Genomic DNA, 27,287 nt, shown 5'->3' with positions numbered 1-27,287 from the left:
GAGGTGGCTCACAGAATAGCCCTGGGCTCAGCATCTAGTTGGCAAAGGGGGAGACAGTAAATGTGAAATACTGCTGAAGGTTTTATGGGCCGTGACTAGAAGTGATGTAATCCTTCCTACATGTATTTCATTGGCTAGAGCTTGGGTACGTGGCTATACCTCACTGCAGGGGAGGCTGGGAAGTGTAGTCTGTGTGTTTGTTCTGGAGGAAGGAAAACTTATGGAGCTCATCTTTGCCCCATCTGTTTAATGACTTTCCTAGTGTAGTACCTGGTCTTTGATTCCAGTGATATGGGGCAGAGAAGCTGCAGGTACGGATGAAATCTCCTTTGTGCTTTTCTAAGTGGCTGCTGTCTCAGTACTGGGCAGTAGAGTGGGAAATGCCTACATTCTGAGTTCCTAACTTATCTGATAATTGCTGTTTCTCTGTTCCAACAGGGAAATAAATGCTCGGCTTGATGCTGTATCTGAAGTTCTTCATTCAGAATCCAGTGTGTTTGGTCAGATAGAAAATCATCTACGTAAATTGCCTGACATAGAGAGAGGACTCTGTAGCATTTATCACAAAAAAGTAAGTGTGATAGAAATCACATATTTTAAAATTGTTCATTTTCTTCAGCTTGAGGATAGAGTGCAGTTGCTCAATTGCATCTGACTTTTTGTGATCCCATGGACTGTATCCCACCAGGCTCCTCCATCCATGGAATTTTCCAGGCACAAGTACTGGAGTGGGTTGCCATTTCCTTCTCCAGGGGATCTTCATGACCCAGGGATCAAACCCAGGTCTCCCTCATTGCAGGCAGACGCTTTACCATGTGAGCCACCAGGGATACCAGATATTAATAGGAAACATCACAAAGCTTTATTGTTATTTTGTAAAATCTTACAGATAACAGAATCCTTAGAGATTTTAACTGCACAAACTGAGGTTATTCCAATTTTTGCATTGTTTGCCCACTTCTGTTAACTATAGCAACACATAGAGACTGTTCTAATATAGGATATTCTCCTATTTCATCCTCAAAGTATGGACCATCATCAAAGTAGGAAGTTTACTTAGACTAGCTGCTTTAAGAAGAGATGCCTTATTTCTTTTGACCTCACAACAACTTCTTATTTGACTTAACCAAAGGAAAAATCTGCTTGTAAAATATTTGTGGTATTATTAATATGCAGACAAGTTTGGATATTGAAGCTAAGTAAAACTCATTATTTTGATTTTCATCACCTAAGCTTTCCAGTTTAAATCATAACAGTAACAAGTGAGATTTGTTAGAGAAATAATTTATCTTCAAAATATGCCTAAAATTAAAAAATAATCAGTTGGTGATATTTGTAATTGTTCATAAACTTTTTATAGTGTCTTACCTACTACAGAAGTCATTCACATACATTAGACTCTTGTTATAAAAAAAAAACTTTGTGAGGTTGAGAAGGTTTATTACTTTCCTACTGGTGGGAAATAATGTATATTGCTGTCTTTATATAAAGCTATGACAGCTTGCATTACCTTGGCTAAGATGATGCTAAGAGGAGGGTTAATAACTTGCTCATAAGTGACAGAATTCATATTTAAACCAGGGTCCTTGACTGAGTTTTAGTGGCTTACATTTTTGAACACTACCATTTTTGATGTAGCAGCAGTTTTGAAAACTATTAAATCTTTTTTCCTGGCTATCCCTATGTAAGCAACTTTTATTTTTTGCCCAAATGTAAATCCTTGCTAATTTAATAATTTTTTTAGAACAGTTTTTTTGTGCCCAAACTTGTAGTTCAGTTCAGTCCCTCAGTTGTGTCTGACTCTGCGACCCCATGGATTGCAGCATGCCAGGCTTCCCTGTCCATCACTAACTCCCGGAGCTTACTCATACTCTTGTCTATAGAGTTGGTGATGCCATCCAACCATCTAATCCTCTGTTGTCCTCTTCTCCTCCTGCCTTCAATCTTTCCCAGCATCAGGGTCATTTCAAATGAGTCAGTTCTTCTCATCAGGTGGCCAAAGTATTGGAGTTTCCGCTTCAGCATCAGTCCTTCCAATGAATATTCAGGACTGATTTCCTTTAGAATGGACTGGTTGGATCTCCTTGCAGTCCAAGGGACTCTCAAGAGTCTTCTCCAACACCACAGTTCAAAAGCATCCGTTCTTCAGTGCTCAGCTTTCTTTATAGTCCAGCTCTCACATCCATACATGACTACTGGAAAAACCTTAATTGTGACCAATTTTCTATTAGTTTTTACCTTTTTAAGGCTTTTTCCTTTACAGTGTTTTACTAGAATAATAACTGCTGCTTCTGAAAATACTTGCAGTGTCCAGGAGGACTTACGTAACTGTTCCATATGCTTCAGCTAAATTTGAAAAGAAAGAAAAAGTCAAAATTGGGAAATACTGATCCCTAGGGAAAAAATGTATGCCTTGGTTATGGGGTTGGCATCTATTGTTCCATTGCTTGATGCACTGTGTTCGAGGTTTTTTTTCCCCCAAGACTTTAAAAAAAAACATTTATTTATTTTTATTTTGGAATGTGCTGAGTCTTCGCTGCAGCATAGGCTATTCTCTAGCTGCCACAAGTAGGGGCTACTATCTAGCTGCAGTGCTAAGGCTTCTCATTGCAGTGGCCTCTCTCGTTGCAGAGCAAGGTACGTGGGGTTCAGTAGTTGTGGCTCCTGGGCTCTAGAGCACAGGCTCAATAATTGTGGTACATGGGCTTAGCTACTCTGCAGCATGTGGGATCTTTTTGGATTAGGGATTGAACCTGTGTCTCTTGCATTGACAGGAGAACCCCTCACCACTGAGCCACCAGGGAAGCCCAAAATTATTTTTTTTTTGATGTGTACTATGTTTAAAGTCTTTACTAAATTTGTTACAATACTGCTTTTATTTTATCTTTTGGTTTTGTGGCCATGAGGCATGTAAAATCTTAGCTCCCCAACCAGAGATCCAGCCCATACCCTCCGCCTTGGAAGGTGAAGTCTTAACCACTGGACTGCCAGGGAAGTTACTGCGTTGCTGGCAAGAGTAGAGGCTGTTCCGATAGTAGGAAGTATTATGGTTGTCATTTTTGAGGTTATAGAATGGATAACATACCATCTGTTATTTTGTTTTTGACCTTGACCCAGTGGCTGATAATCCATGCTTGTTACCCTTCATCAAGCAGCAGATCTCTGAACACATTGCCTTCACTACTAAAAAGGATTCACTGACAGATGTTAGAGATTTTTGTTTTTCTCAAAAGAAGATAGGAGCAAAGCTGAAAATTTATCAATGGCTAATCAAAAGAGCTCAATCATAGCATTAAGATGCTATGCCATAGCTCAATCCATGGCATTAAGATGACATCATCATTTATTACTGTGGTGATTTCTATTATACCTTCCCGCTTCTCTTTAAATTGTACTTTGATATTTGCATTTCATAAAGTTTGTGTACTTATAAAAGTTTAAAACTCTGGTTAATGTCAGAATCTAATTTTTTTAACTGAGGTATAATTGATATCCAATGTTATTTTAGTTTGTGGTATACAACATAAGGATTCAATATATGTGATCACCACAATAAGTCTCTAGTTAGCATCCTTTACTATGTAAAGTTGCAAAGCTTTTTTGTTGTCTCTTGATGAGAGAGAGTGCTTAAGACCTACTCTTCAGCAACTTTCACATATACACAAGTCAGTATTAGTAACTGTGGTTGCCATGCCATTACATCACCAGGACTTATTTAGTTCACAACTGGAAGTTTGTACCTTTTGACCATCTTCACCCATTTTGCCTACATAACCGTGCTCCACAACCCCTAATGTGTGCTTTGTATCTACTAATTCAGGCTTTTTGTTTGGTTTTTTAGATTCCACATCCAAGTGAGATCATACAGAATAGAATCTGATTTCTTTTAAAAGTAACCAATATGCAGAACAGGAATGACTTTTTAGACTTTCATCTTATACTGATGGAACTTGTGACTCACTCAGAAGTTGTTCCTTTATTGCTGTTTTAGTGTTTGTACAAGAATATGCCTAAGGATTGATTGGAAAAGTGAAGATTAGAAATGATTTGGTATAGACCAACTTTAGGAAGTCTGAATGCTTTAAATCACATTTTTATAGATTAGTTAGCTGGCTCTTGGAACATACCATAAAACACATATCTATTCTTTATCATTAGATTACTCTAAATAAGCTTCTGCTGTATGCACCAAATGGTGAGTGATATCCTGGGTACAGATTGTGCCAATTTTGTGAAATTCAGAAAATGTTAAGGAACACTGTTTGGATATTGTGGAAGTGGTAGGCTTAGGCCATCTGGCTGTGTGGAAAGTGCAGTGGAATAGGCACAAATAGGTATTTTTATGATGATAATAATAGAGGATACTAAGTGGGCTAACTCTGAAATAAACATTTCTTTTGATAGTAAGACTTCAAATTTAAATCTTAGAAAATAGTGCTAGTGATAGGAGTTTACATTAACTGCTCAATAACTATAATAACTTTTGTAAGAAAATCATACATAGCTGCTAAGGGTGTAGCACTTAGTAAATGTTGAAAGGAGAGGGTTTCCAGACTTTTGTAGGTTTTATAGTTAATTTCTTAGCTAGACTGCTAGAAGCCCAACTCCATGTTTTCAGTGTGGAGCTTAGGTTGGGGTTCTTCCAGTCCTGTGATGATCTGCCTCTGCACTTGCGCATGTGTACTCAAGCTTTTCCACAGAGAAGCTTGCTGCCAGAAATGGGGTTGAACATGAGTGTCTTCAAGAGCAACTGTTTTACCCTTATTCCCAGCTTTCTTGTGACTCCATTGAGTTGTTTTGCTTAAGAAGTTTGAGAGAAGCCTGCCCTGGGCACTTAGGATTTGGTTGCAAGCACTTCTGGCTTTCACCTTATTTCTGTTGCTCACTTAAATTTGATATCATATCTAAGCATGAACAACCAATTCCTTTTTTTTCTTTTTTGCTTATCAAATTGCAATAATTATGAGATCATTATTCATAAATTCTATTGAAAATGTTTATTTTTTTCCCTTTACTTTTATTAGACTATACCATTAAGTGACTCGAGGTCAATTCTAGGCTATAAATTATTTCTAGGCTCCATAATTATGCAAACAGTGCAGTTTCCTGTATGTATCTTTCCCAGTGAGCCACGGCTTTTCTGGAGATGAGGTGTTTTATGATACATTCTGCTCTCACCATTTGTTCAGTTGAACCTGGCTTCTTTTTTTTATACAGTTTTCTTCATTTCTTATAAGTAATTATCTTTCTGAATATGTTCTTAGCATTCATCCTTTATATATATATACACACACATATATATACTATTTATGGTGTGTACTTACTATTAACTTGCATTGTCCTCTCATCTCAAGGTATTCATTTTCATCAAATATTCTGTTCATTTCATGTTCTTGAGCCTTCCTACCTGATCCAACCTGGACTTGTTGCCTGTTATACCTGTTGAATAGCTATCTTTTTAGATTCCCTTTATTTCCCTTGAATTGAATCTTCTGTTTTCTGTACTTCATGACTTCCCCTTGGTTTATTCCTTCATTTTGGTGGGGTACATTCTTGGAGGCATCCTGAGAAAGGGTATTAGGAGTAAGTTTTGAAACACTGATGTCTAGAAATGTCTTTGTTTTGCTCTCACATTTGATTGGTAGTTTGGTTGAGTGTAAAATTCTAGGTTGTAAATTATTTTCCTTTAGAATTTTGTGCTGTCTTTTTCAACAGCTTCTACTGTTATTTTTAAACAGTCTGAAGTCATACTGGTTCCTGATTCTTTGTGTGACATTTTTTTGTTGTGGTGGTTGTTTTTTCTCTCCTTCTAGAAATGGAAGATTGTGTCTTTTGTCTCCAATGTTTTAAAATTTCGTGATGATCAGCTGTGATTTGGCTCTGTTTTAATTCATTGTATGGGAGCTTTTAAATCTGGCAGCCAAGTTCTGGGAAATTTTTCTGAATTACTATTTAAAGTTTGGATGTGTAATTCTGAATTCAAAATTATTTTTCATCGAAGTATAGTTGATTTACAATGTTGTGTTAATTTCTGCTATACGGAAAGGTGATTCAGTTGTATATATACTCACCTTCTTTTTTTATATATTCTTTTCCTTTATGGTTTATCACAGGATATTGACTATAATCCCTGTGCAATACAGTAGGACCTTATTTTTTATCCATTCTACATATAATAGTTTCCATCTTCTAATCCCAAACTCCAATCCATCCCTCTTCCAGGCCCCCTCCTCCTTAGCAACCACAAGTCTGTTCTCCACATCAGTGAGTCTGTTTTTATTTCATAGATAAGTTCATTTGTGTCATATTTTATATTCCACATAGAAGTGATATCATATGGTATTTGTCTTTCTCTTTCTGACTTACTTCACTTATTATGATAGTCTCTAGATCCATCTATGTTGCTGCAAGGTGGCATTATTTCATTTTTTTTTAATGGTAAGTAGTATTTGAAGTGACTTAGCAGCAGCAGCAGTATTTCATTATATATGTATGACATACCTCTGAATTATTTTTTTTGATAACTTATCTCCTTTTATAGCTCTATTATTTGAGTTCTTGAATCTTCTGGACTGATTATAGATCTTTCTTCTGTGTTACCCAGCTCTTTACCCTTTTGCTTTACCTTCTTGGAAATTTTATTACCTTGATTTTCTACCTCTTTTGTTAAATTTTTCATTTCTACCATTATAGTTTAATTTATGCAATTTTGTGGTTGTTTTCTTGTTCTCTGAATGTTTCTTTTAAAATAATAACATACCATTCTTAATTCATGATTCTGTTTATTTCAATATTCTCTGTTTAATTGAGGATATTGTTAACATTTTCTTCTACCTGTATAGGTTCCATTCCTTCTGGTATTTGTTGGTTGATTAATCAGTTGTTTATTTTAGTGTTTACATTTCATGTTAGAATCATTTCATGCATCCAGGCTTGATGCATGAGACAGGGTGCTTGGGGCTGGTGCACCGGGATGACCCAGAGGGATGATATGGGGAGGGAGCTGGGAGGGGGTTCAGGATGGGGAACACATGTACACCCATGGAGGATTCATGTCAGTGTATGGTAAAACCACTATAATATTGTAAAGTAATTAGCCTCCAATTAAATTTATATTAAAAAAAGAATTTTTAATCTGTCTGATCATTTTTAAAGAGTAGGAAACTAGAATGCAGGTAGTAAGCTCTGAGTAGTTGGCTGTGGCTTGCAGATTATGAGGTGAACTGTTGTGTGAACTCTATGGTCCATTAATGGGGAGAATTCCTGCTATATGCTGTCTTTATAATTTTTCTCTTGGGCTTGTGAGATTCCCCAGGGACTCTTCCAGCTTTCTGACTGGCTAACAGTGTTCTGTGAGCTCAGTGGGGACAGCTGGGAATCTCAACATTCAGTCTGGAATCATTCTTTTAATCCTTTGCTTTTGGTGATACTCTTATCCTTCACTGTGCCTGAAGCTGATTCGGATACCTATGTTTTACCTTCTCCAGAGACTAAAACTACAGTTGATCCTTGAACAACATGAGTGTGAATTGTGTAAGTCCTCTTACAGTAGATTTGTTTCATTAAATATGTACTACAGTACTACGTGATCCATGGTTGTTTGAATCCATGGATATAGAAACACAGGTCTGGAGGGCTGACTGTAGAGTTCTGTTCAGAGTTTTGACTGTGTGGAGGGTCAGCACCCCTAACCTCCACATTGTTCAAGGGTCCACTACAGTCTTTGTAGGGTAGGAGAATGGTGGCCCTTTAGTGACTTGAAGAGGAATAGGGGATTGAGGGATTTAATTGCTGCATAACTCACTTTCAGCCAATTGTTTTCTCCACTCCCAAATCCCCAGCTTCCACTTTCAAAGATAATTTGTGCCCCCAATTCCTGAGTCTTAGGATTCTGGGTGTAACTCAAGTTGAGTCCTAGTTTTCCTCACAGCAAGCTTAAGATTCAAATACCTAGAGTCTTCTAAGTCAAATTACCCTTAGTCTGTTTACTTTGTAGCTTCTGAGATTATTGCTGTTGTTTTTTCTTCTAATTATTCTTGAAGTTTCATGTTTTCTAAAACAATCTTGGACTATAGCTTCAAGACAGAGTGAAATTAGATGCAATTCTTTAGCCACTTTTTTTATCCAAAGCTCCAAAAGTATAAATTACTTACATTCATGTTACAAGATTACAGCAGTATACAGGAGTACAAAATGAAGAGTAAAAAGTCTCCCTTTACCACCCTTTGGCATGTCCACTATCTAGAGATAACTAGAGAAAGTTAAATTATACTCGAACTTCTGTAGAATAACATATATAATTTAAAGAATCACAAATGAAATTTTACTGTGTAAGATAAATATATGGTATATATATTATATAATATACACACTTATATGTTGAAATTATGAAGTTCCGTATTAATCTGTACAGTAGTATTGACAGATGTGTTAGATTTTTAGCTGTCTTATAATTGTACACTGAATGAAGTTTTCCTAATATCTCAATTTCTGGGTATTTGTTTTTTATTCATCTTTTTAATATCATTACCAAAACTACTACTATAAATATTCAGATACAAACATTTTTTCTCTTACTACTTGTGAAAAATATTTTAAAATTCTCTAAAATGGAATTGTGTAGTCAAAGAGTGTTATACTTTGTATTATAAATATATGCCAAATTGCTCTTCAAGAAGGTTATGCCTCTACTAATATATGAAAGTGTCATTTTTCATACTTACTGTGACTTGGCTCTTATCATACTTTTAAATCTTTGACATTCTGACCAGTGAAAAATGCTATCTTGTCATTTTAATCTGCTTGTCCTAATTATATGTGAGGTTAATTATGTGCTTATTGGACATTTTTTTTTCTGTGAGTTTATTCAGTTCATTTAGCCACTATTCTTTGAATTATTCATCTTTTCCAATTTGTAAAATCTCATTATACTTGAAAGTGAAAGGGCTTCCGTCTATGGGGTCACACACAGTCGGACACGACTGAAGTGACTTAGCAGCAGCAGCAGCAGCAGCAGCATTATACTTGAGAGAATTTTGACCTTTATCTCTTAAATATTTTGCAGATTTTTCCCAGAATTATTCTTTTTATTTGTGACATTGTTTACTGTATTTTTGTTTTGTGATCAGCATATTTTAAAATGAAAAAATACTGACAAGTATTGGTTTTCCTATCCTTGCCTCAAATTTTCTTTATAGCTTTACCTTATAAAGTACTTAAACTGTTGATTTAACATTTAGGACATATCAACAATACTTTATTTCAATTAACTCATTTATGCAAGGGGAAGGCAATGGCAACCCACTCCAGTACTCTTGCCTGGAAAATCCCATGGCCAGAGGAGCCTAGTAGGCTGCAGTCCATGGGGTCGCTAAGAGTCGGACACGACTGAGCAACTTCACTTTCACTTTTCACTTTCATGCATTGGAGAAGGAAATGCCAACCTACTACAGTGTTCTTGCCTGGAGAATCCCAGGGATGGGGGAGCCTGGTGGGCTGCCGTCTGTGGGGTTGCACAGAGTTGGACACGACTGAAGCGACTTAGCAGCAGCAGCAGCAGCATTTATTGCGATCAATTCCGTTCCGTTCCGTTGCTCAGTCATGTCCGACTCTTTGCGACCCTGTGGACTGTAGCCTAACCAGGCTTCTCCGTCCGTGGGATTCTCCAGGCAAGAATACTGGAGTGGGTTACCGTTTCCTTTCTTTTATTCTAACTGAATAACTGAATTTCAGTTTCATGTATCTTATGCTATTTGGGTAAAAGATATTTCTCTTTTCAGTGTTCTACGCAAGAGTTCTTCCTGATTGTTAAAACCCTGTATCACTTGAAGTCAGAATTTCAAGCACTAATACCTGCTGTGAATTCCCATGTTGAGTCAGAGTTGCTCCAGACATTTATTTTAGAAATTCCTGAACTCCTCAGTCCAGTGGAGCATTACTTAAAGATACTCAATGAACAAGCTGCCAAGTAAGTAGCAGACCCTTAGTTCTTCCTTTCTAGTAGTGAAAGTAATGTATTTACAATTTGATATGTGGATACTTAAGCTTCCCTTAGAATTAATAGTAGAAGTTGCATATAAAACTAGAAATGTGATTGAATACTAAAGGCTCTGTATTACAACTGGAAATAACCCTTAGCATTTAGTCAGTTCCGTCATACAGAACAAATATGGTATTTCTTCAGATATCAGATGATGAAGTCCAGGCTGAGCAAGTAGTAGCAGTTTATTAATCCAAAAGTTGATGGCAGATGGGATCTTGTGCTTATTTGCTAGATAGTCAGAGATGGTCTGCTTTGTATGTAGAAACTGCAGAAGTAAAGTTATCCTTTAAGGGGTAGTCATTTTACGTTTTATCCCACAAAGAACTTTGTGGATAAGAAAACAGATTTGACAGTATTTTCATTTGTGTTTATTTTCTGAATATACAACAAATGTTGAATTCCATCTCTTGGTTTCCTCATGACAATCATGAACTTGCAAAATGAAAGTGATGTTGGGGTAATTTTCTCTGTCTTCAAAGAAATTAAGAAACTTACCCAGAAATATTTTGGAAGAGCTGGGATTAGAATCTTGTTCTCCTGACTTCTCCACCCTTTGGTCTTTCATTATGTTTTTTTTTTAAATATGTATTTATTTGGCTATGTCAGGTCTTAGTTGTGACATGCAGGCTCTTTTAGTTGAAGCTTGTGGGATCTAGTTCCCTGATCGGGGATCGAGCACTGGACCCCCTGCATTGGGAGCATGGAGTCTTAGCCAGAAGACCACCAGGAAAGTCCCTTTCATTATGTTTTGAAAAATAATTGATAATTAGTATAAGTAATAGGCTTAAATATATGTATTTGCATTTTTTCTTTTTTTTTTAGGATTGGGGATAAAACTGAATTATTCAAAGACCTTTCTGACTTCCCTTTAATAAAAAAGAGGAAGGATGAAATTCAAGACGTTACCAACAAGATCCAAACACATTTGCAAGAAATACGAAAAATACTAAAAAATCCTTCTGCACAATATGTGACTGTATCAGGACAGGAGGTAATATTGAAATACTTTTCTTTTACATTGATTTTCCTCAATTGGAAAAGCTATTTTAAAGTATAAATAAATATCTGATGATAGGATGAAAGTTTTTTTTTTTTCTTCAGATTTTCTGTTTTATTCTTTGGAAATATATTGTAATACCTTGTTTTGATAAAAACTTTCTTTTAATGGCAGTATTTTGTTTGCTTATTTACTGTAGTTTCTTGGTAAAATCATGGATCTTAATGTTACATGTGTTTTAGTATTATCTATTGAAATTATATTATAGGAAACCTTGACTATGGTAAATAATAACTTTAAATAATTCATTTACTCTAGAAGAGAGAAGTTAGTCTTTGACTCCCAGTCTGCAGATGATAAATGATACAAAGTGAACCATTTTTACTAATTGGATCAAATAGTAATTAAATGACAAGGCTTCTATTTGAAGGAGTATAGCTGTTAAAACAACAACAACAACAACAGAAAAACAAAACTATAGCAAACACCTACATTTCGTGAATCTTCCATAAGATTTCGGTGCTGTGTAGAATGTGTTTTTCACTATGTGTGTTTCTGTTTAAAGTTTGATATTAGTATCTGAGTGAGAACCAGGAAGAAGTACACTTTTCAAATTGGGGCTATATCCGTTGGTCCTATTCTTAGTCTTGAGGTATTGCTACTTCTACATCTTATGTTTAATAAAATATAAAGATTCCAACTAAGGCAATTTGAAAAATTCTACTTGTTTAAATAGCAAATTAGGAAATTTGTGAATAATTTCTATAGGATGAACATTTTATTCAGAATTTTAAAAAATAGATATTTTTCTCATGGGGAAAAACTTAATTTTAGATCAGTTTTAAACATATTTGCATTGCTTTATTTAGCCAAAGAGTGTTAATTTATATGATTATTTGAGAGAAGACACTCTATAATAAATTATAATCTTTACTTTTATTAAAATGTTTATTAATTTAATAGACTATCGATTAAGTTAGCCTGTCTTCTAGACTAAAATTAAGATGTTATACACATTTCATAATGCATTCTAAATAGAACTCTATAAAACAAAAAAATTATTTCATAATGTGTATACTTATTCTAACTCCTCCCCTGAACCGGCAAAAACCAAATCCTTAGTTTTATCTCTTGGTTCACTATATAATTCAGTTCAGTCCCTCAGTCATGTCCGACTCTGTGATCCCATGAACCACAGCATTCCAGGCCTCCCTGTCCATCACCAACTCCCGGAGTTTACCCAAACTCATATCCATTGAGTCGGTGATGCCATCCAACCATCTCATTCTCTATTGTCCCCTTCTCCTCCTGCCCTCAATCTTTCCCAGAATCAGGATCTTTTCCAATAAGTCAGCTCTTCGCATCAGGTGGCCAAAGTATTGGAGTTTCAGCTTCAACATCAGTCCTTCCAATGAACACCCAGGACTGATGTCCTTTAGGGTTGACTGGTTGGATGTCCTTGCAGTCCAAGGGACTCTCAAGAGTCTTCTCCAACACCACAGTTCAAAAGCAAGAATTCTTTGGCACTCAGCTTTCTTTATAGTCCAACTCTCACATCCATACCTGACTACTGGAAAAACCATAGCCTTGACTAGATGACCTTTGTTGACAAAGTAATGTCTCTGCTTTTTAATGTGCTGTCTAGGTTGGTCATAACTTTCCTTTCAAGGAGTAAGCATCTTTTAATTTCATGGCTGCAATCACCATCTGCAGTGATTTTGAAGCCCAAAAAAAATAAAGTCAGCCACTGTTTCCACTGTTTCCCCATCTATTTGCCATGAAGTGATGGGACCGGATGCCATGATTTTAGTTTTCTGAATGTTGAGTTTTAAGCCAACTTTTTCACTCTCCTCTTTCACTTTTATAAAGATGCTCTTTAGTTCTTCACTTTTTGCCATAGGGGTGGTGTCATCTGCATATCTGAGGTTCTTAATATTTCTCCCTGCACTCTTGATTCCAGCTTGTGCTTCTTCCAGCCCAACGTTTCTTATGATGTACTCTGCATATAAGTTACATAAGCAAGGTGACAGTATACAGCCTTGACATACTCTTTTTCCTATTTGGAACCAGTCTGTTGTTCCATGTCCAGTTCTAACTGTTGCTTCCTGCCCTGCATACAGGTTTCTCAAGAGGCAGGTCAGGTGGCCTGGTATTCCCATCTCTTTCAGAATTTTCTACAGTTTGTTACGAGCCACACAATCAAAGGCTTTGGCATAGTCAATAAAGCAGAAATAGATGTTTTTCTGGAACTCTCTTACTTTTTTGATGACCCAGTGGATGCTGGCAATTTGATCTCTGGTTCCTCTGCCTTTTCTAAAACCAACTTGAACATCTAGAAGTTCACGGTTCATGTATTGTTGAAACCTGGCTTGGAGAATTTTGAGCATTACTTTACTGTGAGATGAGTGCAATTGTGTGGTAGTTTGATCATTCTTTGGCATTGCCTTTCTTTGGGATTGGAATGAAAACTGACCTTTTCCAGTCCTGTGGCCACTGCTGAGTTTTCCAAATTTGCTGACATGTTGAGTGCAGCACTTTTAGGATTTGAAATAGCTGAACTGGAATTCCATCACCTCCACTAGCTTTGTTCGTAGTGATGCTTCCTAAGGCCCACTTGACTTTGCATTCCAGGATGTCTGGCTCTAGGTGAGTGATCACACCATCGTGATTATCTTGGTCGTGAAGATCTTTTTTGTACAGTTCTTCTGTGTATTCTTGCCACCTCTTCTTAATATCTTCTGCTTCTGTTAGGTCCAAACCATTTCTGTCCTTTATCGAGCCCATCTACATGAAATGTTCCCTTGGAATCTCTAATTTTCTTGAAGATATCTCTGGTCTTTCCCATTCTATTGTTTTCCTCTATTTCTTTGCATTGATCGCTGAGGAAGGCTTTCTTATCTCTCCTTGTTATTATTTGGAACTCTGCATCAAATAGGTATATCTTTCCTTTTCTCCTTTGCTTTTCGCTTCTCTTCTTTACATAGCTATTTGTAAGGCCTCTTCAGACAGCCATTTTGCATTTCTTTTTCTCGGGGATGGACTTGATCCCTGTATCCTGTACAATGTCATGAATGTCCGTCCTTATTTCATCAGGCACTCTACCAGATCTAATCCCTTGAATGTTTTTGTCACTGCCACTGTAAGGGATTTGATTTAGGTTATACCTAAACGGTCTAGTAGTTTTCCCTACTTTCTTCAATTTCAGTCTGAATTTAGCAATAAGGAGTTCATGATCTGAGCCACAGTCAGCTCCTGGTCTTGTTTTTGCTAACTGTATAGAGCTTCTCCATCTTTGGCTGCAAGGAATATAATCAATTTGATTTCAGTGTTGACCATCTGGTGATGTCCAGGTGTAGAGTCTTCTCTTGTGTTGTTGGAAGAAGGTGTTTGCCCCAGTGTGTTCTCTGGGAAAAACTCTGTTAGCCTTTGCCCTACTTCTTTCTGTACTCCAAGGCCATATTTGCCTGTTACTCCAGGTATTTCTTGACTTCCTACTTTTGCATTCCAGTCCCTGTAATGAAAAGGACATCTTTTATGGGTGTTAGTTCTAGAAGGTCTTATAGGTCTTCATAGAACCATTTGACTTCAGCTTCTTCAGCGTTACTGGTCGGGGCATAGACTTGATTACCGTGATATTGAATAGTTTGCCTTGGAAACGAACAGAGATCATTTGTTGTTTTTGAGATTGCATCCAAGTACTGCTTTTCAGACTCTTTTGTTGACTATGATGGCTACTCCATTTTTTTCTAAGGGATTCCTGCCCACAGTAGTAGATATAATGGTCATCTGAGTTAAATTCACCCATTCCAGTCCACCTTAGTTCACTGATTCCTAGAATGTCAATGTTCACTCTTGCCATCTCCTGTTTGACCACTTCCAATTTGCCTTGATTCATGGACCTAACATTCCAGGTTCCTATGCAGTATTGCTCTTTACAGCATCGGACTATATAATTATGACCTTGCAAAGTGACAAGTGACCTCAGCACCACTGTTTTGGTCTATTTGTTGGAAATGAGATGATCAAAGTTGCTTAATATATTAATGAAAATGGATAGTAGAAAAGTGGTTACCTGGTATTATAGTGGCGAAAGCTGCCAGTTCTACTCCTTACATGCTCTGTGACTATGGAAGTGTCACCTCTGAAGTGAGACTACTACAAAGACCAAACGAGTTAAGAAGCATGAAAGTACTTTCTAATCATAAAGTGCTTTGCACATATTATTCATTTTCATTCATTTAATAATAGTAATATAGTTACCATTTGTTGTGCACTTTTTAAAGTTCAAAATGATGCTAAGTGCTTTACTTATGTTACTGAATCCTTGTAACAACACAAAAGGTTTTTTCCAGTTTTTCAGGAAAGAAAACTGAGAGTTGGCATAGTATAGTGAGATAAGTTGCCCAAGTTAGAACCTTATTTCCAGCCCAGGTCTGCCTGATTCTGATCTTTATACCATGTTGTCATTTCACTCAGTTCACAAACAGTGTTAACACGAGGGATTATCAACATCATAGATTTGGGTAAAATCCAAACATTTTAGAGCTTGGACTATTCAGATTGAAATAAAATGTATGGTTTTGAAAGACAGCCCTAGATTCAGTTGGAGTTTTAAAGTTAAAATGGGGAAAACTCATCAAAAATTCGTAAGAGATAGTAGATTAGCATTGACAGTATAGCATAGACATTTAAGAAAAAGCACAGCATGGAGATCAAGTAATTGGGTTACAAAGGATTATCAAGGAAGGTAAATTATCTAATTATTCTTAACTTTTACTAAATTAAGGTGATGAGGTTGAGACAAAAAATTTTTTAGTTTTTAACAAAAGGATAGATTCTTTTTTTTTTTTAAACCTCTAAAATCTTGATAGTACTTCATTTGAATTGAATGTGTGCTCAGTTGTGTCTGACTCTTTGCAACCCCATGGACTCTAGCCTGTCAGGCTTCTCTATCCTTGGAATTTTCCAGGTACAAAAACTGGAGTGGGTTACCATTTCCTTCTCCTTAGTACTTCATTATAGAATCAATTTTATAACATTTTTTTGGGAGTTAGTGATGCTGTTCATTCAAACATCAAATAAATTCTAAGTAGCCAGCATTGTTATAATCAAATTCTGTTTAAATATTTGTACTAAAAGTATCAACAAAATTTAGAGATATTTGAAGGAGTAGAACAGACTCCATCAAATATGATTACCTCTGAGGAGTGAAGGAGCTGGGAGGGAAAACTCTTGTATTATATATATGTGTTTATTATTTTATACCCTTCTGTTCTAGCTGAAAGCTTTTTTCCGTACATATAACTTTTGTAATATATGTTAATAGCCCTGTGTGGTATTGAATTTGCTAGTAAAAATAAACTGTCAAACCAGTGTTACTTTTTGCTCTATTCATTTTTTTCACTTTGTTCCCAGTTTTTATGTACTCATGAGAATACTAAGCCTTATTGACTCTGGGGAATTATTGTGTCTGACTCTGACAGTATTCCTGTCAGAGGGAATGTCAACCCACCCCAGTATTCTTGCCTGGAGAATCCCATGGACAGAGGAGCCTGGCAGGCTACAGTCCATGGGGTGGCAAAGAGTTGGACACAACAGAGTGACTATTACACCTTCACCTGACAGTGTTGTTTAAAAAATAGTGAAAGAAGAAAAATCCTGGGAAGAAAATAATGAAAGCAGAAACTTACATAGCTTTACATAGTTCATTGTTTCGTGATAGTGTCTCTCGTGTTTTATGTGGGGAGAGAATTGTATCTCAACATTGAATCAAATATGGAATAGGAATGGGGTGATACTTAGATTTGGGACAGTTTTGATTAGTAGTTTTCTTGAAGGAAAAGGAAATAAATATTATTGGAACATCTTTAGAAAAAAATTTATTAATTCACAGCATGCAGCATATCCAGATATCTGCTAAGCATGATTGAGACATGAAAAGCAATCTGTTATATGTTACATCTAAATAAAAAATATTTGTGAATTCTTAAGAAACAATGAGAAAGAGGGGAGAACAGGAATGGGTGAAGTGTGGCCTTGGAGGGAACAGAGAGCAGTTTCTGGAATGAGTGAAGAAATTCATCAAACTTAACAATGATTCCAGCCCAGTGATTCCATGGGCCGTAGTTTAATAACAGTATCTGACCTTTAACCAAGACAGAACTGGATCCCAGCAGAAGAATATGAGAGATTGTTAGAATGAATCTGGACAGATTTTTCACATCAACACCTAAGGAACAAAGTCACAAACCGTAGAGCAAGGAAAGTTTCTATGAGAACTCTCTAAAATTTCTGAAATACATGTTAATTTCCAATTTTTGTTAGTTTCCTTTAGCAGTAAAGTCTCTAAACGAAAGGCTTGTCTGCTTATCCTTAGAATGTTCATTGAAAAGAAATAGAAAATTTCCTATCCCATAACTCGTGTAGAACAGAGAAAAACTGCTAGTTGGTGACAATGCTGAGGAGAAACACAAGATGACACATAGGACCAGCACCTGAGAAAGTGACCCCAGGAGTTTAACGAACAGGAGGTCCACATGGCTTTCCGGATTCTCACTCTGTTTTCCATCCAGTCTTGACTCTGTAAATGTCTTGCTTGAGGAGCTGTGGTCCTTAGAGTAGACCCTGGGTACTTTAAGACTGAACAGTTATGGTCTAAATCAGTGGTTCCCAACCTTTTTGGCACCAGGGACCAGTTTTGTTGAAGACAGTTTTTCCACAAACAAGTGTAGTGGGTGGTGGGTGATGGTTTCAGGATGATTCAAGTGCATTACATTTATTGTGCAATTTATTTCTGTTACTAATACATCAGCTCTACCTCAGATCATCAGGCATTAGATCCTGAAGGTTGAGTACCTCTGGTCTAAACTATTCCCAGGGTACTCCACAGGAGTGTGACCAGTGGCATTTAGCAATGTGTATAGGGCATGGATTTGAATTCAGAGCTGCCATGCTGCATAGTTATGGTACACAACTTAAGTACACTATTCTAGCTGGCTGCCCAGAGACCTCATTGAGGCAGTTTTAGCTTCTTTTCAAAATTTCCACCATCATTTAGGCAGTAATTTCTGTGGAGCTCTGTGTTATATGTATTATTCCCAAATGTTAGTGGTCTACTGTGGTCCCGAATTTTGCTGTTTGCCTTTGGCTTAACTCCTCCCACAATTATTTTATAAAAACACCAATGTGTTTTCTCATAGAAGATTTCAAAATATTTAAGCAGAATATTTTTTAGCATACTCAGAGATTTTATCTTTCTCATTTGTGATATTTTAAAATAGTGACTTTTTAAAATTCTTTTCTTTAACTGGATATGTCAGATTTGAAATTGTATTAATTTCCTTTATACAGGAGGACATTGTTGGTTTCAAAATCATTGCTAAGGATAAAAATTCTGAGTGGCTTGCTATTGCCTTCTCCGTAAAATTAACCACTGATTCCAGTTATAATGAATGTAAAAGCCAAAGTGTTTCTATTAACAGAAAAGTAAACTCAAAAGTCAGGCTGATACTATTAATAATATGCATGTTATAAATACCTAAATGTTGTAAAACATATGTAATAAAGTTCCTGTAGTCATCTCAAAATTAATGGCAACTACAGAATTTCTGGGTCCCATCCCATACAAAATAGGTGTATTTTTATTTAAATGAAACATTAAATTTCACTGTATAATAATATAGGAATGTGAGCAGGAAGAGGAGATGATATATAATTTATGAGAAAAATGGAAGGTGTGATAGAAGTAGTGATTTCATTTACTTCCTGGCTGATTTCAGAAAAGCTTGTAGAGTACAGTTGGATCTGTAATAGTTCATATAAATGAAAACTTAAAGAAAATACTCATGTGAAGAAATTTCTTCCTTCCTTAATTGCTGAGGGGTTAAGTGCTTTGTGTGATGATACTTTTAAAGGACTTAGGTTTCTTGGATAAAAGCTGTTATAATAAATCCTCTTCTGTTCAGAAAAAGGGATTGGTCATATCTCAAACTGATATAATGTCTAATAATAAAATATTCTAAAATTTTATTGATTTAAAGGTTCAGTCTTATTACTGAGTCATAGAATTCTTAAGATAAATGCTACTAATAAATGAAATGAATGAAAAAGGTCATTAAGGAAAAATCACCATTTGTAGTATGAACGTAACAGTGTTATAGGTATTAAATCATCAGGTTATATTTTTTATTACAACCTGTTTTTATTACCTGTTTGCTCAGTACAAATTGTACTTTTTCCTAAGTGTTGAAACCCTAATTATTAATATTTGGTTATACAGACATATATGAACTCTCCCAATAACAGTGCTAGATTTATTTTGAATGTTAGAATGATATTTGCTAGACTATCACAGCACAGTTTTGTGGAAGATTTTAAAATATAATGGCTAATCTTTTAAATATCTAACCTTTATTTGTATTTATTTTAGTTTATGATTGAAGTAAAGAATTCTGCTGTGTCTTGTATACCAACAGATTGGGTTAAGGTTGGAAGGTAAGTTTAAAAATACATGTTTTTTATTATTCATGTGGATTATAATAATAAATTACCTTCATGCTTCTGGACTGTTCAAAGCACATCCTTGACATTAAAAGCAATTCTTGCCCTTCAATTTGCTTGTGGAACTTTTAGTTAGAGAAATAATTATCTTAAACACTTTTAATCATTGATTTTTAAACATTTTGTCCAAAAGGTATCTTATTTGTATATATTTGTTTTCTTGTTTTGTGAATTACTATTTTGTCCTTATACCTTATGCTTTAAACATGTGGAAAGAGAAAGTTGCAGAGCCTTCAATTATAAGATTAATTTGGTTGCTTGAACTTCTTGATGAATGCTATACCTGACATTTCTTTTAGGAAGCTGACATTTCATTTTCTGCCTCACTGAGCTCTGCCTTTCTTTATTCTTAATGCTTTCCATGGCACGTAGTTACACTAGTTCTTTACATGTTCTTTTTTAAATTTGTATCTTGAATTCATGAAAATAATTAATCAGAAACAAAACTAGAGAACCACAATGAGACCCTGCCTTTTCTTCTTGGTTAGGCATTAATCCTCAAGAGGTGACTCATTAAAGAAGTGGTTTTAGAGGAATTTATTTCCTCTTGTGAGTGGCACTGTTTCTGAAATATTTATTACTACTGTTAGTATGTTTGCATCAACTTGAGATGAAAATGTTACATTTTCTTAAGATAGTAGAATAGGGACTAGTAGCTGGTGATGGTATTAAGGAATGTTACGTTAAGAGTAGAAGGAAATTTTGACATGATTTTGACATGATGTGTGAATGAATATTAATTTTTTATTTTATTTTTTTATTGGAGGCTAATTACAATATTATATTGGTTGGTTTTGCCATACATTGACATGAATCTGCCCCGGGTATACATGTGTTCCCCTTCTTGAACCCCCCTCCCACCTCCCTCCTCCCCATATCCTCCCTCTGGGTCATCCTCGTGCACCAGCCCCGAGCATCCTGTATCACGCGTCAAACCTGGACTGGTGATTCGTTTCGCATATGATAATATACATATTTCAATGCCATTCTCCCAAATCATCCCACCCTCACCCTCTCCCACAGAGTCCAAAAGACTGTTCTATACATCTGTGTCTCTTTTGCTGTCTCATATACAGGGTTAAGGTTACCCTCTTTCTAAATTCCATATATATGTGTTAATATACTGTATTGATGCTTTTCTTTCTGGCAGTTTATTATTTTAATTAAAAACCCTGTTATCCATGGCCACTATCAAAGGATCCTGAAAGCATAATCATGGGTTTCTTTAGCTCTGATACCATCCTTTTTTTTTTTTTTACCAGAAGCTGTAATTGAGTTTCAGATATTTTTGATTATAGGGAATGTTTTCTTCTTCTGCAGGCATTCTTTCCTTTATCTATTTTTGTCCTATACTACAGCTAATGAATAGTAATACACTTTATGAAGAGAAATTACTAGAAATAGTGTTAATCTGTCTAGAACCACTGAAATGTCTCACTAAATGAGTTTTGTCAGAAGAAAAAGCTATGATTAATATGTTTGCATGGAAATCTAGATAACATACTTTAAAGCAATAAGCAAGGCATAAATCAATACCAGCATCTTTTGAACATTTCAGAGATATAAATCAAATGAATAAATGTGGTTGGGAAGGTATTTTTTATCTGTTTAGCCACCAGAGCCTTGACAGGAGTAAGTTACAATATCATTAGTCAGATTTCAAATGCAAAAGACTCATTTTCAGTAACTTGCCAAATTAAAGATAATTGTGACCATGTGTTAACAGGAGTGAGTGTGCAAACAGAGATCAGAGTATACTCTGTCATCACCTACCTATCACTCAACCTTGACCTTTTCTTCTTAGTTTTCATCATAGTAATAGCATCAATAAGTAGTAATCACTACCACAGTGAAATGGCTCCTAACATTGAGTTCAGTTCAGTTCATTTGCTCAGTTGTGTCTGACTCTTTGCGACCCCATGAACTGCAGCTCGCCAGGCTTCCCTGTCCATCACCAGCTGCCAGAAGTAGCTCAAACTCATGTCCATCGAGTTGGTGATGCCATCCAACCATCTCATCCTCTGTCATCCCCTTCTCCTCTTGCCTTCAATCTTTACCAGCACCAGGGTCTTTTCTAATGAGTCAGTTCTTTGCATCAGGTGTCCAAAGTATTGGAGCTTCAGCATCAGTCTGTCCAATGAATATTCAGGATTGATTTCCTTTAGGAAATCATTGAGTCCTAGTGATATAATTACTCTGCTGAGCACTATCTGATCCTCCCAACAGTACCTATGGGCTTCCCTGGTGACTCAAATGGTAACGAATCTGCCTGCAGTGGAGGAGATCCTGGTTTAATCCCTGGGTCGGGAGGATCCTCTGGAGAAGGGAATGGCTACCCACTCTAGTATTCTTGCCTGAAGAATTCTATGGACAGAGGATCCTGGTGGTCTACAGTCCATGGGAAGATTGGACATGACTGCGCAAGTAACACTTTCACTTTTCATGAGGTAGATACTATTGTTATCCCCATTTGATAAGTGAGGAAAGTTTTTAGTTTAGACAAAATCAGTTTTATTGGCCCAGAGTCACATAGAGAGTAAGTGACAGAGTTGGAATCTTACTGTAGCTTCTCTGACTGGGGACCCGTAGCATCCACCATTGTGTTCTGTAGCTTCTTGATGAGGAAGCAGAGATTGTTTGCTAGCTCAGAAGAGGAGTACATGATATTTCTTCCCATCCAGGGTCACTGTGAATCTGCAATTGTATCATGAACCCTTCTTTGACTGCCTCCTGAATTAATGCATTGCTGTTCATTGTAATGCTTTTTTTTAATTGAAATACTTTAATCATGCAGAAAAGTATAAAATTTAAAAAATGATATGACCTTCACCAATATATCCAACTTACTAATTTGTTAGGACTTAACTTTGTTATCGGAGAAGGCAATGGCAAGCCACTCTAGTACTATTGCCTAGAAAATCCCATGGATGGAGGAGCCTGGTAGGCTGCAGTCCGTGGGGTTGCTAAGGGTTGGACACGACTGAGCGACTTCACTTTCCCTTTTCACTTTCACACATTGGAGAAGGAAATGGCAACCTACTCCAGTGTTCTTGCCTGGAGAATCCCAGGGATGGGGGAGCCTGGTGGGCTTCCGTCTATGGGGTCACACAGAGTCGGACACGACTGAAGTGACTTAGCAGCAGCAGCAACTTTGTTATATTTGCTTCTGATCTTTTTCTTTTTTTTTTAAACCAAACATTTTCGTTTTGTATAATTTACAGAAAAAACCTCTTTACTTTGAAACAGAAATTCTAAACTTTGATTTTTGCCGTATGGATATAACTTGAATTTTAAAAGCTTCCTAAACAAAGTCCTCGGAATTTCAAATACTTTATTTGCAGTAAAGATCTTTGGAATCAATAAAGTTCAGGGTCATAATTAAAGAATGTTCTGTATTTACAGCTATTTACTTTCAAGGTTCATCAGAGAATAATAAATAACTACTTTAATTTTCTGAAGTGATGGCATTACTGACTTCTTAGTAACCTTGATTTCCTATTTATGTTTTTTCTCCTCTTCTAGCACAAAAGCTGTGAGCCGCTTTCACTCTCCTTTTATTGTAGAAAATTACAGACATCTGAATCAGCTCCGGGAGCAGCTAGTCCTTGACTGCAGTGCTGAATGGCTTGCTTTTCTAGAGTGAGTTTACAATGAAAAATATAATCTGACTTTTTGCTATGAGAAATAGACTGGAAAATCTTTCCACCAAAAAGAAAAGTAGAGATTACTGCTTGTGACCTGCCATAAAATAGTTGAGTACATGTGTTCTCTGATTTTATTTTTAATCTGTTGAAATGTAAACTCATCTTAGTCTTTGGTAAGAGACCAAATATACTTTTTGTTACTGTACTAACATTTTGTTGCTAAGGATGTTTAGTAATGTCACTTTGAAATTCTACCTTGGATTTTGTTTACTTTTCTTGTATAAAGACTTAACGTTTTCAGAGTTTGACAAGTGTGGGCTAGTTGTTTTATTGCATTGGCCAAAACGTTTGTTGTTACAGGAAACAAAGTCTGTACGATGTTACAGGAAAACTCGAATGATCTTTTTGGCCAACCCAGTATCTACATTTAGTTTTTTTCTTATATCTTTGCATCCTTTATCTATTTCCCCCTACTTTGTATCTTGAAAAAATTCAAATCTTTGGGAAACTTGAAATTGTGATCTCTGTACTCTTTACCTAGGATTATGTAAAGTGTTAAGATTTTACTACATTTGTTTTATATCTCCCTCCCACTTTTTTTTCTGAAACATTTTAAAGTAAGTTTTAGACATTATAACACTTCACCCCTAAATACTTAAGCATGCATCTTCTAAAAATAAGGACATTTTGCTATATAATTTTGCTACCGTTATTATAACTAAGAAACTTTAATTATTGTTGTTCAGTTGCCCAGTCGTGTCTGATTCTTTGCAACCCTTGGACTGCAGCTACTAAATTAAATATTAAATTGTCTCAATTCCTCTTCTCCCCATATTTTTATTATTTTTATTTTTTTAAGTTGATTGATTTACAGTTGATTTACAGAGTTATGCCAAACTTTGCTGTATATAACACAGTAACCCAGTTACATACATATAGACATTCCTTTTTTATATTCTTTTCCATTGTGGTTTATCATAGGATATTGAATACATTTCCCTGTGCTATATACTAGGACCTTGTTGCCTACTTATCTACATATAATAGTTTGCATTTGCTAATCCTAAGCTCCCAGTCCTTCCCACCCTCAGCCCCCTCCTCCTTGGCAACCACAAGTCTTTTCTCCATGACTGTGATTTCCCCTCCTCCCGTATTTAAGAAAAACTTTCACGTGTTGCATTTGTCTATTAAGTTCCATTAGTGTATTTTAATCTAGAATAGCCCTCGACGTTTATATTATGAAATTTAGAGGGGAGGCACCCATGCCATTGTCTCAAAGAATGTCTCATTCTGGATTTGTTAGCAGTCACATGTTCATCTTAATAGTTTGAAGTTGGTGGTGTTCTGATAAACGGTGACTAGCCAGCTCTCTGGAGAGCAGTAGTGTGTGTTTGATTTCTGTGGTGTCACTGCACCAACCAGGACTGGTTACAAGCTCCTGCTGGCCTGGATCAGAAAGAGATGTGCACACAGCTGACTTTCATGAGTCCACAGGAGCCAGCTCCAGACTCCCAGTTACTTAAGCACTGTTTATTAGCTCATTTTGTTTTACAAGAGCCCTAAGAGTGAAATATTATTATCATCCCCAATTTACAAATGAATAAGGTGAGCGACAGAAATAAAGAATAAGTTGCCCACAATAAGACTGTAACCCAGATTCAACCCAGGGTGTCTGGTGGTGGGGCGTGTGCCCTATACTGTCAGGCTGTGGAGCCCGTCTATGGTGAATCAATCCATGGGCATCATTGGGAAATCTCTCAGTCTTGCTCTTTAAAAATTTAAACGGTATATTCAGAGTAGTCTTCAGGGAACTTTTTTCCATTTAAAGTAACAACTCTGACAAGTGAAAAAAGAGGAACAAAAAAGATAATATGTGACAGTTTTTAAAAGGTAGTTCAGTTCAGTCAGTCAGTTGTGTCTGACTCTTTGCGACCCCATAAATCACAGCATGCCAGGCCTCCCTGTCCATCACTAACTCCTGGAGTTCACTCAAACTCATGTCCATCGAGTCGGTGATGCCATCCAGCCATTTCATTCTCGGTCGTCCCCTTCTCCTCCCACCCCCAATCCCTCCCAGCATCAGAGTCTTTTCCAGTGAGTCAACTCTTCGCATGAGGTGGCCAAAGTATTGGAGTTTCAGCTTTAGCATCAGTCCTTCCAATGAACACCCAGGATTGATCTCCTTTAGAATGGACTGGTTGGTAGTAGGTTGGTACTATTTCTTGTTGCCCAGAGGAGGCAGTAAGAATTACAGGATCAGAAAGAGATTTTAGTATACTTACCCTGAATCTTTTGAGATTATCTTGACTCTGAGTCTTGAATCTGGGGATAGAAATTTGGTCTACTCACTTCCTTTTCCAGCTTACTTTCAATTACCCTTGCTAAGGGTTTTCAGGGCTCTTGAGTTTTTGTTTTCCTGACTTTCCCCTTAGTGATAGCACTGAGAACATGAAAAGTGGACTGATGTTTCCCCTTTCAAGCTTCAGGGACTGTATTCTAGGGCCCTGGGATTCGATGAGGTTGTTCATCTTTACTGTCTGCATAGTGTACGTGATTTTATAGGTCTAGGTTATGTTCTTTCATGGCTCTAGAGTAGAGAAAGTTCAGACCTCCCAGGGTGAAGATTTTGGCTCTATCCTGATTCTTTATTCCTTTTTTCCCCTTTATCTATTATCAAATTCCTGTTTGTCTTTTTTCTCTTTGAGACATCTCTTTGATTTGCCCCTTCCTCATGTGAAGAGTTGACTCACTGGAAAAGACTCTGATGCTGGGAAGGATTGGGGGCGGGAGGAGAAAGGGACGACAGAGGATGAAATGGCTGGATGGCATCACCGACTCGATGGACATGAGTTTGAGTGAACTCTGGGAGTTGGTGATGGACAGGGAGGCCTGGCGTGCTGTGATTCATGGGGTCGCAAAGAGTCGGTCATGACTGAGCGACTGAACTGAACTGAACTGCTGTTCTCTTCTCGCACCCCGCCATTATCACTGTGTCAGCCCTCTGCCTGGGCCCTTCTACCCCATTGACCCAGGAGAATCCTGCTCTCATCATGCTGTGGCTTGGCTGGAGTTGGGGGTTGCTGAGAGTAAGCTAACATTAAATAAAACGTCACAGAAGAATATGATATGATATATTGCTAAGTAAAAAAAGGATGAAAAGTATTCAAAATGTGATGCCAGTTCTGTATGTGTAAATTCACATACATGCACAGCATACACATTTTTGAATTTTAAAATATTAAATATATATGCTGTTATTAATATGCCTGTTGGCTATATATATATATAAGTAACTTCAAATATTAACATTAATTCTGGAGGGTGAGATTACTGGAAGTTTAATGTACTTTGCAGATCCATGATATTAAAAGTTTCTGTAATATACATATATTACTTTCAAATAGAAGAATATAAATTTTTTTATCTAAAGAATATTGGCTGAAATTTAGCTACAACATTTGCAGCTAGACCCCCACTTGAGAACAGCATTGATTGTTAGACATACTATTTATTGAGGTGCCAGATGGTGTGAATATAATGTCATTTCAAAAATGATTAACCTCATTGAACCTGACACCAGAGGATTGAATACCAACTATATAAGTTTTTTTGTCTTACTGAGACACTAACAGTTGTCCATTAGTCACATTACTTTATATTGAAATATTGCAAGAAATCAAGGCTGTAAGAAAGTCTGTGAATGGAACCCTCTCTCAAAAAACAGTGTGTCTTCTTTCGTGTTCTAAAAGATGGGCTCTCGATATTGAATAATCTCAATTGAAAAATCTTTAATAATAAGATTATTGAATATTATTCAATTGAATAAAATTACGTCTCATACAGTAGTTCAAGTATTTTAGAAATACATTTGCAAATAGAAAATAAAATATTCTCCTTTTTAATTAACTTCAAGTATTATTGAATCACGTCAGATGGTAAACTGTCATAATAACTTTAGAACCCAAGTGTCTTTAATCTTCTTCCCGTAGACCCAGCAATACCTTTTGAGATTAAATCACAGTGATTAGTTGAAGTTGTTTGGTGG

General features: G+C 36.5%; 1 protein-coding gene across 3 annotated transcripts in view; it reads left to right on the top strand.

Annotated features, from left to right (window-relative positions):
- The window catches only part of MSH3 (mutS homolog 3), a 180,805-nt gene that overhangs the window by 80,097 nt on the left and 73,421 nt on the right, over positions 1 to 27,287 (top strand). For all 3 annotated transcript variants that reach the window (XM_088838507.1, XM_088838505.1, XM_088838506.1), the window contains exons 13-17: positions 439 to 571; positions 9,780 to 9,967; positions 10,865 to 11,033; positions 19,468 to 19,532; positions 23,121 to 23,237. In XM_088838507.1, coding sequence (XP_088694633.1) covers positions 439 to 571; positions 9,780 to 9,967; positions 10,865 to 11,033; positions 19,468 to 19,532; positions 23,121 to 23,237 — 672 coding nt within the window. The remainder of the gene's footprint in view (positions 1 to 438; positions 572 to 9,779; positions 9,968 to 10,864; positions 11,034 to 19,467; positions 19,533 to 23,120; positions 23,238 to 27,287) is intronic.

The sequence above is a fragment of the Moschus berezovskii genome, chromosome 8, assembly GCF_049115385.1.
Source record: "Moschus berezovskii isolate FMDL1 chromosome 8, NW_MosBer_1.0, whole genome shotgun sequence".
Lineage (NCBI taxonomy): Eukaryota > Metazoa > Chordata > Mammalia > Artiodactyla > Moschidae > Moschus > Moschus berezovskii.
Note: the sequence above shows the minus strand (reverse complement) of the source record. Positions and strands in the feature narration are given on the sequence as shown.